Source organism: Cherax quadricarinatus, chromosome 37 (genome assembly GCF_038502225.1).
Source record: "Cherax quadricarinatus isolate ZL_2023a chromosome 37, ASM3850222v1, whole genome shotgun sequence".
NCBI classification, from domain to species: Eukaryota; Metazoa; Arthropoda; class Malacostraca; order Decapoda; family Parastacidae; genus Cherax; species Cherax quadricarinatus.
Window position 1 is genome coordinate 6527532 of NC_091328.1, and position 15920 is coordinate 6543451.

Here is a 15920-nt window from a genome sequence, read left to right on the forward strand (position 1 = left end):
CCTGGTCACAGACCGGGCCGCGGGGGCGTTGACCCCCGAAACTCTCTCCAGGTAAACTCCAGGTCTCCAGCAACAGCCTGGTTGATCAGGCTCTGATCCACCAGGCCTGGTCACAGACCGGGCCGCGGGGGCGTTGACCCCCGGAACTCTCTCCAGGTTCAGAGATAATGGAGCAGCATCACTGGTTCAGAGATAATGGAGCAGCTTCACTGGTTCAGTTATAATGGAGCAGCTTCACTAATTCAGAGATAAAGCAGCTTCAATGGTTCAGAGATAATGGAGCAGCATCACTGGTTCAGTTATAATGGAGCAGCTTCACTAATTCAGAGATAACAAAGCAGCTTCAATGGTTCAGAGATAGTGGAGCAGCATCACTGGTTCAGATATAATGGAGCAGCTTGACTCAAGGTGCCAGCAGCCGGGGCTTCATCCGTCTCTCAGACACCAGGAAGATGGCGCCTGTGCTCGGCTACTGGAATATTCGCGGTGTAATTATGATCTCTGCTTGCTGTTTTTGACATTATTCAATATTTTCTTTATTGTATGTGCTGTTTTGTGACATCAGTGATGTGTTGAGTATTGCATTATTTTGTGTTGCGTTGTATTTAAAATGTTAAAATCCTTGCTTAAATACACGGGATGGACAAGCCGTGCTTTATAAGTTATATAGTGAAATTCAAGCATAATCAGGATAGTTTTTTTGTGCGTGATTTGAACCTAAGGCCTTTTAGAAGGTGTTCTTGGAAGTTGATGCTAATTGTAGAACTATGAAGGTTTAATTTAAACCTTAGTAATTTAATTATGACGCCTTGGTGGCGGTGAAGGGCTCTTGATCCAGGAAATTAGTATACTATGCTACATTTAATTGGATAAATTCTGATTGGCCCAGCCTTTATTCCCTAGGCACGATATAACCCTTGTGGGTTTAGCTCTGTGCTCAATTGTACTCAAGATAGCTTGTTGAAGTTATTATTAAACTTTTATTTCTTTGCATAATATACAAATGTGTGATTTACATGTTATAAAATATTGTGAAGTACAAAGAAAGCCACTAATATACCTGAACATTTCGGGTAACATTATTTGTATTAGTAATCACGGAAAGTTTACACTTGTAGTGATTAATGAGGTTTAAGGCAGGTTAAGAGCTCTTCTACTGCAGGTAAATTTTATGGGTTATTCTAGGTAATTTACACATGTCTTATTTAGTTGATAAAATTGTGAATACATAAATAGTAGTAGCTAATGACAGATGGTCGCTTACAAAACAATTACATATTTCAAACTGATTCAATGATCATCAGTTTTGTGGAGTAACTAAATAATGATGAAGATGCAACTAGTTACTTGGTTACAGTAGGAATGTAGTGAGCCATGATGACAGATTCTGAAAGTTAACGTTTTGTGAAGCCTGTGGAAGGAATAAGAACATAAGAACATAAGAACGAAGGAACACTGCAGAAGGCCTACTGGCCCATGCGAGGCAGGTCCAAGTCCCTACCGGCCTAAGCCAATGCACCCAACCTAGTCAGGTCAGGTCACATTGACTTAAGGGAGGAACACGGCAACCGACCTGTTAGCACAAGCTATCAGGTCTAACTCACACCCACCCACATCTACTCATGTATTTATCCAACCTATTTTTAAAGCTACACAACGTTCTGGCCTCTATAACGGTACTTGGGAGTTTGTTCCACTCATCCACAACTCTATTACCAAACCAGTACTTTCCTATATCCCTCCTGAATCTGAATTTTTCCAACTTAAAACCATTGCTGCGAGTCCTGTCTAGGCTAGATATTTTCAGCACACTATTTACATCCCCTTTATTTATTCCTGTCTTCCACTTATAAACCTCAATCATATCCCCCCTAATTCTACGTCTTTCTAGAGAGTGCAGTTTCAGGGCCCTTAGTCTATCCTCATAGGGAAGGTTTCTGATACATGGGATCATCTTTGTCATCCTCCTTTGTACATTTTCCAGAGAATTTATATCCATTCTGTAATACGGTGACCAAAACTGTGCAGCATAATCTAAATGAGGCCTAACCAAGGATGTATAGAGTTGAAGAACAACCTGAGGACTCCTATTATTTATGCTTCTTGATATGAAGCCAAGGATTCTATTAGCTTTATTGCGAACACTTATGCACTGTTGTCTTGGTTTCAGATTACTGCTAACCAGAACTCCTAAATCTTTTTCGCAATCCGTAATATTAAGATCTACATTATTTAGTTTATATGTGGCATGGTTATTGTCCTGTCCAACATTTAGAACTTTGCATTTGTCTATATTAAACTGCATCTGCCACTTCTCCGACCACTGCATCAGTCTATTCAAATCTTCCTGGAGTGCTCGAATGTCCTCGTCAGAATGAATTCGACGGCCTATTTTGGTGTCATCGGCAAACTTGCCGATGTCGCTCTTTATGCCCTCATCTATGTCGTTTATGTAGATTGTGAACAGCAGGGGGCCCAACACTGACCCCTGTGGAACACCGCTCGTGACGCTTCCCCACTCTGATTTCTCCCCATTTATGCAAACTCTCTGCTGCCTATTTGTCAACCATGCCTCTATCCAGGAAAAAATTTCTCCTCCTATTCCATGTGCTTTAATTTTCCTCAATAGTCTCTGATGTGGGACCCTGTCAAAAGCCTTACTGAAGTCCATATACACAATATCATATTCATTACCATGATCTACCTCCTCAAATACCTTAGTGAAAAAAGTTAATAAATTCGTAAGGCAGGAACGCCCCTTTGTAAAACCATGCTGAGATTCGTTGATTAATTTATGCTTTTCAAGGTGGCTACGAACTGCCTCGGCAATTATTGATTCCATAAATTTTCCCACTATGGAGGTTAGGCTTATTGGTCTATAGTTCGAAGCTAAGGACCTGTCACCTGTTTTGAAAATAGGTATCACATTTGCCATTTTCCACTTATCTGGCACCATGCCAGTTTGTAGTGATATGTTGAAAAGATTAGCCAAAGGTGTGCTAAGCTCCTCTTTACATTCCTTTAGAACCCTTGCATACAGTTCATCAGGGCCTGGGGATTTGTTAGGTTTTAATTTATCTATTTGCCTAAGGACCATGTCACTTGTGACCCTAATAGTGCACAGTTTATTATCGTCCTGTTCTACATAATTTATCATTACTGGAATATCGCTGGTATCCTCCTGTGTAAAAACTGAGAGGAAGTATGTGTTAAAAATTCTACACATTTCCTTATCACTGTCAGTGAGCTGACCCGAGGAACTTTTGAGTGGGCCTATCTTGTCCCTGATCTTACTTCTGTATACCTGAAAGAATCCTTTTGGGTTAGTCTTCGATTCTCTTGCAACTTTAACCTCATAATCTCTTTTTGCTTTTCTAATTCCCTTTTTTATTTCTCTCTTTAACTGAATATATCGATTTCTTAATTGCCCCTCTCCTCTTTTGATTTGCCTATATATGCCTCTCTTTTGACCAATCAGATATTTTAATCTATTGTTCATCCATTTAGGATCAATAGCATATAGTGCTGAACAAAACGAATACAGTAATTGCTTTTACATAATTAACAGTAGTAATGCAATTCATAAAAAATAGTTGATGCATAGTGCAATATTTAGAACTAACTTATGTTTAGAACTAAATTTGTATAGAACAGGTGTGAGAGCTTTGAGCAATTACTGGTGCCATGTACTATCAGGTATCCCATGTGTTTGACACAACCTGAGTACACATTCCATACAGTTGAATACAATACTATTTTTATTTCTTTGTGGTACAGATAATGTAGCTTAATGTTATAAAGCATTGGTAGGTACAATGAAATCCAATAATTATGTCATGCACTTCAGGCATGACATAATTACTGGATTTGTGAATACTAATGCTTAAATGTTACTTTAGATCTAGACATAGACTATTAAACAGGACGTCTTTTGCAGTTAACTACAATAATAAGTACAGTATGGAAGGCAGCAAATGAACACATTTTACATATTTCAAATTGATTTAATGAAATACTCTATCAGATTCTGAAAGCTTCCTTTCTGCCATAGATCAAATATAATGTGAAATATTTAATGCAGCCTGTTATCCAGATTCCTATCAACATTCATACTCATTGACATGTCCCTAAAATATTTTTACCCCAAATAATTGGCAGAATTATGAATATAATATTGTATTACTGTTTTCATATTACATAACTGTTTTAATGTAGTTTAAATATACATTTAAGCTTATCCCCAGACATGTTAATTAAACTTAATATTCAAATCTAACTTTACTGTATAAAATTTCCAGTAGTTTTAAGTTTTTTAGTCTGCCATAAATGCTCAACATAACCAGTTACTTTTCAGAATGTACTGTTTAAAAAATTGTTTTATTCGTAGGTTAGTACACATGTGAGATATGTTGCACAGTATAACTCAGTGTATAATTTGTCTTTGTATTGTTGGTAGGAAATACAGTGAAACCTCGGTTTTTGTCATTAATTCGTTCCAGAAAGTCTGACAAAAACCGAATTCGACGAAAACTGAAGCAATATTTCCCATAAGAAATAATGTGAACCTATATCCGTTCCAGACACCCAAAAGTATTAACAAAAAATACATTTTATAGAGAATAACTATAGTTTTACATGCAGAAAACAATGAGAAATAAATATAAAGGACTAATGAAATGGATAAATGAACATTTAATATCACTTGACTCTTGTTGGCATATGGAAGATGTGAAGAGGGGAGAGGGAGGAGGACAGGTTATTGGTTGGAAGGGGAATGCCCCTCCATAAGGACTTCAGGTATCAAGTCCCTATCCAGGGTTACTTCCCTTCTTTGTCTTTTACTGGCACTGGACCCCTGTCACACAAATCTGTCTAGAGAGGTCTGTTTCTGGTGTCTCTTAAGATGTGTCTAAAATGGGACAAGGCATTGTCATTGAACATGTTCCAGACACAGCTTGCAACAGCTTTGTTAGGGGGATATTTCTCCACAAAACTTTGTAACTCGCTCCACTTTGCACATATGTCCTTAATCACTGAAGAAGGCACATTCTCCCCTCTCTTCCTCCTCCTCCTCTGAAGCAATTTCCTCAGCTACGATCTGTTGCTGTTCCAGTTGGTGTTGCAGCTCTTCAGTGGTTAGCTCTTCCCTGTGGTTGTCCACCAACTCTTCCACATCCTGGCCACTTGCATTCAACCCCATGGACTTCCCCTAACCAACAATAGATTCCACAACAGGCATAGGGTTGTCAGGGTCAGCCTCAGACTCTTCAAAATCCTTCTCAAGGACACATTCTGGCCACAATTGAATTCTATCATGTTTCTCACTTTCTTTATCAAAGGGCTGGCACTCGGAACTTTCTTTGGCCCTATGATTGCTTATTTAGCAGTTGCACCCAATAAAAAAGCATAAAAAAACAATGGATTGGTATTAGGAAATGTTTCGGATGAACGCGCAGGGTAATGCTCACTTGACAAGAAACAAAGCCAGACTAACTCAGAACATGTGGGATGCTTTGTGTGGGCGCGGACAGGTGGACACATTCGGTATGGCGGACCGACAAAAACCGAGATGAATGAAAACTGGGACAAAATTTTGATGAAAAATAGTCGTTGAAAACCAAATTCGACAAAAACCAGGGCAAACGAAAACAGGGGTTCCACTGTATACAAATTTTTATTAAGTTGGAGTCTTTATTGCAAGAGATGTTTGTACATTGGATCTCATTTTAATATTTCTACTGCCCCTTTTAAAAACAAGAACAGAGGAACACTGCAGCAGGACCACTGCCACGGGCAAGCCAGGTCTTAATGAAATCCAACCATTTCCCATTAACTGAGCTATTTTCAAGCTACTCAATTACTGTAGATTTACTTTCTGTAATTCTGCTTCATACTTTGTCTACTGTATACATATCACCAAAATGGTACATTTAAATTTCTTTTTAAATGCATTTTATTTGAATCCATTATTATGAGTTGTCTTAGATGGATGCAGTTGTTTGCAACAAGTCTGCAATAGCACTTATACATTGTAAGGTCACACTATTGCAAAAGACCAAGGTTTGCAAACTAAACTGTTTTGTCACATAGCCTATTGATGTGCAGATTCATGAAATTGGAAGTTAAATATTATTTAGTAGCCTAATGTAAGTTTTTTTCCTAAACTGCAAAGCTTTTTTTTAATAGTTATTGATGGATGCTGACTACATTTCTTTCAGCTTGCTCAGCCAATCAGGCTTTTACTGGAATATACTGGCACAGAATTTGAAGACAAATTTTACGTATGTGGCCCAGCACCAGACTACGATAAGTCTTGTTGGTTTGATATTAAAGAAGATTTAGGGCTGGATTTTCCAAATGTAAGTTTTGTAAACTGCTTTTATCATTGATTTTTTTCCTTTAACTGCATGGAGCAAATTTTTTGTTTTAAAAAGCTACAGAGGTGCAGTGGTATGTTTAGAGTACTGTTGTGGATGATAAGGTGGTTTGTATATAGTGAATAGCATGCTAGTAATATTATCCCACTTTGGCCAAAAAAAAAAAAATCCATTGTTGCATTATGGAATTGGACATTTCAAGAATTAATGTTTACATCAGAATAATGTCCCTCACTTTATGCAGTAGTTGCATATCTGACCTGTAGCAGTTGCACTAAGCACAGTCATGCCATCAGCATTTTCACATAAAAATCTTGAATGTTTTGTGAATTGCACCAGTTGCATACTGAGAATGTGTCAACCATATGGAATTTCCAATAGAAATGGGACATTTCATAGTAAGTAGTGAATCCCCCTTAAAGCAACCAGCATAAAGCTAGGAAAATATGTACAGTACGTATTCGTAACCCTTAAGGCAAGGAAAGTTAGCTATCTAATTTAATTGTTTTATGATGAATATCCCTTCAGAGAAGATGCCTTAACACTGGTGGATAGCTTTCGATCCAAGAAATTAGACTACCTTCTTTTTCTTTGCTTCAAACCAGATTATCATTCCCCAGGCACTGTATGACCCTACAACCTATACAGATGTGACAGAGTGAACAGGCAAAAGGGGGGGGGGGGTTGGCCTGTACATTGCAGAGTCACTTGTTTGCACAGATCTGCTAAATGCCTCTAATGATGTAGTGGAAGTTTTAGCAGTAAAGGTCGAGAACCAAAACCTAGTCATTGTGGTAGTCTACAAGCCTCCGGATGCAACATCCCAGCAATTCAAGGAACAGCTGCTAAAAATTGACCACTGTCTGGAAAATCTTCCAGCTCCTGCACCCAACATCTTGCTCCTGGGGGATTTCAACTTAAGGCACCTAAAATGGAGGAATATAGCAAATAATACTGTTGCAGTAATAACACCAGGAGGCAGCTCTGATGAAAACTCACACTTGCACAACCTTTTAAATCTCTGCACAAAATTCAATTTAAACCAGCAAATAATAGAGCCTACTAGACTGGAGAATACACTAGACCTCATCTTCACTAACAATGATCTGATAAGAAATGTCACCATATCAAAAACAATATACTCAGATCACAACATAATTGAGGTTCAGACATGTATGCGTGGAGCCCCAGACCGACATAATGAGACTAGTCACGAGGGAGCATTCACCAAATTCAACTTCAATAACAAAAACATAAAGTGGGACCAAGTAAACCAAGTCCTAACTGATATAAGCTGGGAAGATATACTAAGCAACACAGACCCCAACTTATGCCTAGAACAGATTAACTTGGTGGCACTCGATGTATGCACAATGCTTATTCCTCTAAGAAAAAGGAGGAGTAGATGTAAAATAGAAAGAGACAGGCGCTCCCTTTACAGGCGACGGAAAAGAATAAGAGCGGCTAAGAGAGGTCAATACATCTGAAATGTGTAGGGAGACACTGGTCAGAGAAATAGCAAGCATCGAACTTAAGCTAAAGGAATCTTATAGGAGTCAGGAATCGCGGGAAGAACTAAAAGCCATAAATGAAATCGATAGAAACCCAAAGTATTTCTTCTCCTATGCCAAATCAAAGTCGAGAACAACGTCCAGTATTGGGCCCCTACTTAAACAAGATGGGTCCTACACAGATGACAGCAAGGAAATGAGTGAGCTACTCAAGTCCCAATATGACTCAGTTTTTAGCAAGCCGCTAACCAGACTGAGAGTCGAAGATCAAAATGAATTTTTTAAGAGAGCCACAAAATTTGGTTAAAACAAGCCTATCCGATGTTATCCTTACGCCAAATGACTTCGAACAGGCGATAAATGACATGCCCATGCACTCTGCCCCAGGGCCAGACTCGTGGAACTCCGTGTTCATCAAGAACTGCAAGAAGCCCCTATCACGAGCCTTTTCCATCCTATGGAGAGGGAGCATGGACACGGGGGTCATCCCACAGTTACTAAAAACAACAGACATAGCCCCACTCCACAAAGGGGCCAGTAAAGCAACAACAAAGAACTACAGACCGATAGCACTAACATCCCATATGTGCAAGAATGGTATATAATACCGACAAGATGAAATTAAGACACGTGCAACATCTGGGAGATGAACAAGGAGGCATTAGGAAAGGTAGGGGGTGTGTGGACCAGGTGTTTACAGTGAAATATATAAGTGAACAGTATTTAGATAAGGCTAAAGGTCTTTGTGGCATTTATGGATTTGGAAAAGGCGTATGACAGGGTGGATAGGGGGGCAATGTGGCAGATGTTGCAGGTGTATGGTGTAGGAGGTAGGTTACTGAAAGCAGTGAAGAGTTTTTATGAGGATAGTGAGGCTCAAGTTAGAGTATGTAGGAAAGAGGGAAATTATTTCCCAGTAAAAGTAGGCCTTAGACAAGGATGTGTGATGTCACCGTGGTTGTTTAATATATTTATAGATGGGGTTGTAAGAGAAGTAAATGCGAGGGTCTTGGCAAGAGGCGTGGAGTTAAAAGATAAAGAATCACACATAAAGTGGGAGTTGTCACAGTTGCTCTTTGCTGATGACACCGTGCTCTTGGGAGATTCTGAAGAGAAGTTGCAGAGATTGGTGGATGAATTTGGTAGGGTGTGCAAAAGAAGAAAATTAAAAGTGAATACAGGAAAGAGTAAGGTAATGAGGATAACAAAAAGATTAGGTGATGAAAGATTGGATATCAGATTGGAGGGAGAGAGTATGGAGGAGGTGAATGTATTCAGATATTTGGGAGTGGACATGTCAGTGGATGGATCTATGAAAGATGAGGTGAATCATAGAATTGATGAGGGGAAAAGGGTGAGTGGTGCACTTAGGAGTCTGTGGAGACAAAGAACTTTGTCCTTGGAGGCAAAGAGGGGAATGTATGAGAGTATAGTTTTACCAACGCTCTTATATGGGTGTGAAGCATGGGTGATGAATGTTGCAGCGAGGAGAAGGCTGAAGGCAGTGGAGATGTCATGTCTGAGGGCAATGTGTGGTGTGAATATAATGCAGAGAATTCGTAGTTTGGAAGTTAGGAGGAGGTGCGGGATTACCAAAACTGTTGTCCAGAGGGCTGAGGAAGGGTTGTTGAGGTGGTTTGGACATGTAGAGAGAATGGAGCGAAACAGAGTGACTTCAAGAGTGTATTAGTCTGTAGTGGAAGGAAGGCGGGGTAGGGGTCGGCCTAGGAAAGGTTGGAGGGAGGGGGTAAAGGAGGTTTTGTGTGCGAGGGGCTTGGACTTCCAGCAGGCATGCGTGAGCATGTTTGATAGGAGTGAATGGAGACAAATGGTTTTTAATACTTGACGTGCTGTTGGAGTGTGAGCAAAGTAACATTTATGAAGGGGTTCAGGGAAACCGGCAGGCCGGACTTGAGTCCTGGAGATGGGAAGTACAGTGCCTGCACTCTGAAGGAGGGGTGTTAATGGTGCAGTTTAAAAACTGTAGTGTAAAGCACCCTTCTGGCAAGACAGTGATGGAGTGAATGATGGTGAAAGTTTTTCTTTTTCAGGCCACCCTGCCTTGGTGGGAATCGGCCAGTGTGATAATAAAATAAAAAAAATTTCAGATGGAAACACCTTCCCTGTAAGTGTTTATTAATCAGTATTTTAATTAGTAAATAAAGAAAGGATTACATGCTGATTGTAGATTTCTCCTTTTAATTATACTCTTTATCAGAAGAGGAGTTGCCTTTCCCTTCCTTGAATCAGATCTTAACACCTACAATACCTTAGGTGTTGTATGACCTATGTGGGTTTAGTGCTTCCCCAAGAATATAAAGATTATAACTAATTTTTTTCGTATTCCTTTAAAGTGCACATGGGTCCCAGAGCCTGGCAAGTCTTGCTATAGCTGTATCATTTGTACTTGATAGCAATGCTCCTGCTTATGTTAATAACCTGCAGTTTGTGTTTTCTTGTTGCAGGCTCTTGTGACCATTGTATTATGAGAAGATTATGACTTATAAATAGGCTACAACACTTGCCATTGTTTTGAGCATATTTCTACTTCATTCTCAGTTCCTTTATATGATTTGCATACTTTATGAAATAGAATAGTCACTTGTTTAACAGCATATTTACTACTCCTCAGCTTCCATATTACATAGATGGGGATGTAAAAATCACACAGAGTAATGCAATATTGCGCTACATTTCCCGGAAACATGACCTCGTAGGCAAGACAGAAGAAGAAAAAATTCGTGTTGACATTCTTGAGAACCAAGCTATGGATTTTCGAAATGGCTTTGTCAGGCTCTGTTACCTTGAGTTTGTAAGTATTGTACTGCAATTTTTTTTTTTTTAAACTGCTTCGTTTGTGCTTATGGTCTCAAATAAATGTAGTGCATTTTTATAATGAAATTGTACATTAACAAAAATGAATTGTATAAATATTTTTTATAGTCCTGTATATTAGGCAATTTAAAAAATTTAACCAAATTGGCTGACTCAAAGAAACCATTCCCCACCATGCATCACTAGTTGTCTTTGCCAAAAGTACATGGACAGCACAGTTCTAATTTTAGCATCCATACTCATCCTCCAGAATTGGTTTAACAATTTTCCCTGAATTCTTTTAAATGTTAATTTTGCTTGCACTCCTATAGCACTTAAAATTCCCAGATTTACCACACTTGCATATGCCTGTTGAATGCACATGTAAAACCTCCACACCCTCCTGTACACCTTCTATCTACCCCAGATTTATACATCTCTTGCTCCAGTTTCTAAGTCAAACTGTCTCGGCAGTTGTTCTTCCGCTCTGATTTATGCTTTTTGCATTACCTCACTTTTTCTAATTTTGTCACCTCTTACTCTGCATAATATTCATACCACATTTCTTATAAATGGGATCTCCATTGTCCATAGACTCATCACTACCAAGTTCTCTGTCTTGTTCATACAAGTGTTGTCAGAGAATCTACTAATATGGTCTTGGAACTTCAATATCAGGAGTTTTTTTCATCATAACTTAATTCCTAATTTTGTAAGGAGAAACAGGTATATGAAACCTTAAAGGCAACTGTTGTACTATATATCTAGTCATATGCTAAGTTCTAATACTTGTATAATTTAATAAATGGTACAAACCATTTAACAAAAAAAAAATTAATAACTGGAGAGAGCACACATTACAGTGTACATGCCTCCTGTTTTTTATAATTTTTCTATTTTACTTTTTGTTTTTCTTTCAGTAAACATGGTCTTGCACTTTGTCGACTGGTACAGACATGTTCATTCAAATCCTATACTACGTCAAAATTAAAATTTCTTTGCATTCCATAAAACATTTGATGTACTGTACTACAGTTTGGTGCATTATATTCTTCATAGTAGCAATAAATTTAATTTAGGTATAATGAACAGTATTGGCTGTTAAAGTACATAATGTCTTATTGCTTATCATTGGTTGGATCCCTCAGAACCTTCAGAAGCAACGGTACTTGGATGCTCTTCCCAAAACTATAAAGACGTTCTCCGAGTTTCTTGGAACTCGGCCATGGTTTGCTGGAGATAATGTGAGTACAGTACATATGCCATTGTCTTGAGCCATTAAATGTTTGAGGAGAATATTAGTGTGGAATATAATGATTCTTGTATTCCACTTTCAACTGTTTAGTCATTTCTCTTAAACATTCCTTGTACATCTGAAAGCTTGCTACAGTGGCCTTTTATTAATCAGCACATAATCAAATAAACTGCTCTTGTTTTCCTTAAGTAAAATGAAAATACCATACTGTACTGTGGTATGTATTGGTGGGGTGCTATTAAAGGCTTGGGACAAGAGCTTGCCAGCTGCTATACTTAAATACATTTATGAAATATTTAAGGTTTGTCACTATAAAAAATGGAAATTTGTCTAAAAAAATTTCCTTCCAGTTTTGTACTAATGTGTAAATACACTATCTTGTTTGTGTATTGTTTTCACTTTGTAAGCAAATATCGGCATTACTAAATATTGCTAATTGTTTATAATTAATAAAATAACTTCCTTTGATAACCTACAGATAACTTTTGTTGATTTCCTGATGTACGAGCTACTTGACCAGCACCTGCAGTTGGATGACACATGCCTTAAGAACGCTAAGAATCTGCAGGAATTTCAAAAAAGATTTGAGGACCTGGAGCCCATAAAGAAGTACATGGCCTCTCCCAGGTTCATGAAGGCACCACTGAACAACAAGATGGCCAAATTTGGAGCAAAATAAACAGATTTTTACCTATTTGATGGAATTTTAAAAACATGGATAGGTGACCACATTACTATTATCACACACTTTAGGATTAATTGATGCCATAACTGTCACGTATACATTTTAGAAAAAGTTGGCATTTGCGTTTGATTTTTTTTTTTTTTTTCCACATAAAAGAAAGATTCACTACAGTGTTGTTCAATTATATTTTCACTATCACATGGCTTCAGACCAGACTGTAGTAAATTTTGCACTATTTTAAATTATTAATTTGTAAATAGTTAATACAGTAAACATTCTTTATTTTTCAAGACAGTCATTGATTTGTAAACAGTTAATACAAAATTTTTTCTTTGAAGGGAAATTCATAATTTTTCAACCAGTTTGGTAAGGCAAGGAAGAATATTTTGCCTACTGAAGGAGCAAGCTGTACAAGCTACCTGACTGATACTAAATTCTTGTAAGTACTAATTGTCTTTGGGACAAGTACTTTTCTTTAAACTTGACCATAATGTTATACTGGAGAATTAAAGACAAGGTTTAGTGTAAAATTATAAATAGTTATTAGATTTAGTTAATAGTTGTGCATTATATTTTAAGGAAGTATATGAACAACGCTAGTAATTAAACTAAAGCAAAGTAGGGTTGAGATAATGTGTATGGTGAGTACAGCTGGTAATTATATGCTGTATATGTTTAATATACTGCATGATATAATTAGAGTGGGAGGCTTTTTATTTTATCTTGGTTCAAGTAAGGAGTGTCAGACCAAATTGATAATGCTGGGCTAAAGGGACAAATTCTTTGATAACCCTTAAATTTAAGTAACTTGCTGAATTCTTATTTTGTTAGATGGTCTGCATGACTACATAGCAGCTAATATGTGGAAGGTGTTTTAGTTTTCATTCTTTGCCAAAAAATCAAATTTGATTTCACTATTAGACATAGTGTGCTGGGATTCACTCCCTGCTTCTTAAATCCTAATATGTACCTTACAGAAGTAATTAGTGCATTTTTTTGTTATTGCAAATATAATGAAGATTTTGCTTTGTAGGAAATGGTAAGAATTTTCTTTAAAGTGCAAAGATATACATGTACATAACTTATAAGTACAGTCTGTATTTATAAATTTTGTACTATCTGACTAGACTACATTATGTATGATTTTTACATATTTAGGAAAGAATTTAATACATTGCCTTACTGTACATACAATACATTTAAATTTAATAAAAAAAAAAAGGTCTGCCTTGTCCATTGTTTTGTTCACTTGTAATTCCAAAGAGTTGAATGGGTTAAGGTTTGGCTGCAGTCATAATGATAACGAGCTTTGTTAACCCCCAGAATTGAAAATCTTGCTGTACAAGCTGGTTTATAATGCTAAAATCACCACAATTTTGTTGCAGAGCAGTAAAAATACTGAAGATGTTTGCCAAGGTTGACCAGAGACCTAGACTAGATTTATTTATTTTTTCTTCAATTCCTATCTGCCAGAAGATAGCATTATCTGAGACTTGGACAGTGACTGGATTTGTGGCAGCCCTTTCCAATTTCAGCTTGCCATATTCTGTTGGACTGTCCAGTCTATCAGCGAGCATGCAGAATTTACCTTCGGCAGCATCACCACTCTACACCCTTTATCTTCCCTCCTCACTGACTGCCCCATCTTTGACACTCTCCCTCTTTAACCCTTTGACTGTCGCAACCCCTAATCCTGAGGTGTCTCCTGGTGTCGCAAAATTTCAAAAAAAAAAAAATTATTTTTTCTTATGAAATGATAGAGAATCTTTTCCCGATTGTAATGACGCCAAAAAAACGAAATTTGATGGAAAACTGACGGAATTATGCTCTCGCGAAGTTAGCAACCTCGGCGATATTTACAAATCGGCGATTTCGCCCACTTTGAGCCCTATTTTCGGCTAATTCCATTATTCCAGTCGACCAAACTCATAGCTATTTCTTTAGAACTCCATTTTTTCTATCGATTGAGTACAAGAAACTGCCCATTTACCAATTTCAACTACCCAATAATGTGGTCAGAAATTTGCAATTTGGCCAATTTCACGAAAATTAAAAAATATGACAATTTCAAAATAAGGTCCAGAATGAATAATGCAGACATTCCTGGCTCTAAAATAACATTTTCTTTGTTCATCAGTCATGTCTCCAGGCCCTTCTGATATTACTCTTGCTTTCTATTTTGAATTTTTATTCAAACAAAAAATAGAAGACTTACTATTGTGCAGACTACTGCAATACTGTAATAATTGTGTAAATAACATCAACCCATTCATGACTGCATATTAGAATGGCTAGTTGGACATTTATTGGACAATGACATCATTTGTTTACTTTTGAACATTGGCAAAAATCAAACATTTCCCCTAATTTGAGCTCCATTTCCAGGTTCTTTTTATAGTAAAATCAATCAAAATCACTTCTATTTCTATGATATGTTTTCCATTCTATCAAATGAGACCAAGAAAATGAGAATACAACCATAAATACTACACGAAAATAGACCACAAAGTCGGCATTTTAATTTAAAAAAATGGTCAGTTTTTTTTTCTCATTATGCACTGCGTGCTCCAGGATTTTTTTTTATATGGTGCACACTGACCACACAGACCCATTCTCTCACATGTGGGCCTACCAGCTTTCTCCTTCTTGATTTGAAGCCGCTAGAATTTGAGTATATATACGTCAAACACGGTACCTCGTAAGACGTATATATACGGCCCCGACAGTCAAAGGGTTAACCCTTTCAGGGTCGACAGGCCCTCTCAGAGACTTGTTCTCAGGGTTGGCCAAATTTAAAAAAAAAAAATTATTTTTCTTATGAAAAGATAGAGAATCTTTTCCCGATCATAATGACACAAAAAGTATGAAATTTGATGGAAAACTTACGGAATTATGCTCTCGCGAAGTTAGCGGTTTTGATATCAAGATGTTCACGCATTGGCGATTTTGCCCACTTTGAGCCCTATTTTCGGCCAATTCCAGTGTACTAGTCGACAAAAATCGTAACTATTTCGCTAGAACTCCATTTTTTCTATCGAATGAGTACAAGAAACCACCCATTTACCGATTTCAACTATCCAATACAGTGGTCAGGATTTAGCAATTTTGCCAATTTCACACAAATTTCAAAAGATGCCAATTTTTTCCGAATAGGGTCCAGAATAAACAAGAAAGACATTCCTGGCACTAAAATAACATTTCCTCTGTTCATTAGTCACGTCCCCACGTCCCTCTTACATTCTTTTGCTTTCCACTTTGAATATTTATTCTCACAAAAA

At 37.5% G+C, this 15920-nt stretch overlaps 1 protein-coding gene across 1 annotated transcript; it reads left to right on the forward strand.

Annotated features, from left to right (window-relative positions):
* The first annotated feature begins 331 nt into the window (after nt 1-331).
* On the forward strand, nt 332-13874 carry LOC128701693 (glutathione S-transferase Mu 4). The gene is made up of 5 exons (XM_053795555.2): nt 332-488; nt 6219-6359; nt 10521-10700; nt 11851-11946; nt 12436-13874. The coding sequence occupies exons 1-5, from the start codon at nt 453-455 to the stop codon at nt 12634-12636; spliced, it is 654 nt and encodes a 217-aa protein (XP_053651530.1). The 5' UTR covers nt 332-452; the 3' UTR covers nt 12637-13874.
* The last annotated feature ends 2046 nt before the right edge of the window (nt 13875-15920 follow it).

Excerpts from the sequence above, each read along its gene's own strand:
- LOC128701693 (XM_053795555.2), top strand. The coding sequence starts at position 453 with ATGGCGCCTGTGCTCGGCTACTGGAATATTCGCGGT. Across the intron at positions 489-6,218 it reads GCTACTGGAATATTCGCGGT|CTTGCTCAGCCAATCAGGCT; the intron begins GTAATTATGATC and ends CATTTCTTTCAG. Across the intron at positions 6,360-10,520 it reads TAGGGCTGGATTTTCCAAAT|CTTCCATATTACATAGATGG; the intron begins GTAAGTTTTGTA and ends ACTACTCCTCAG.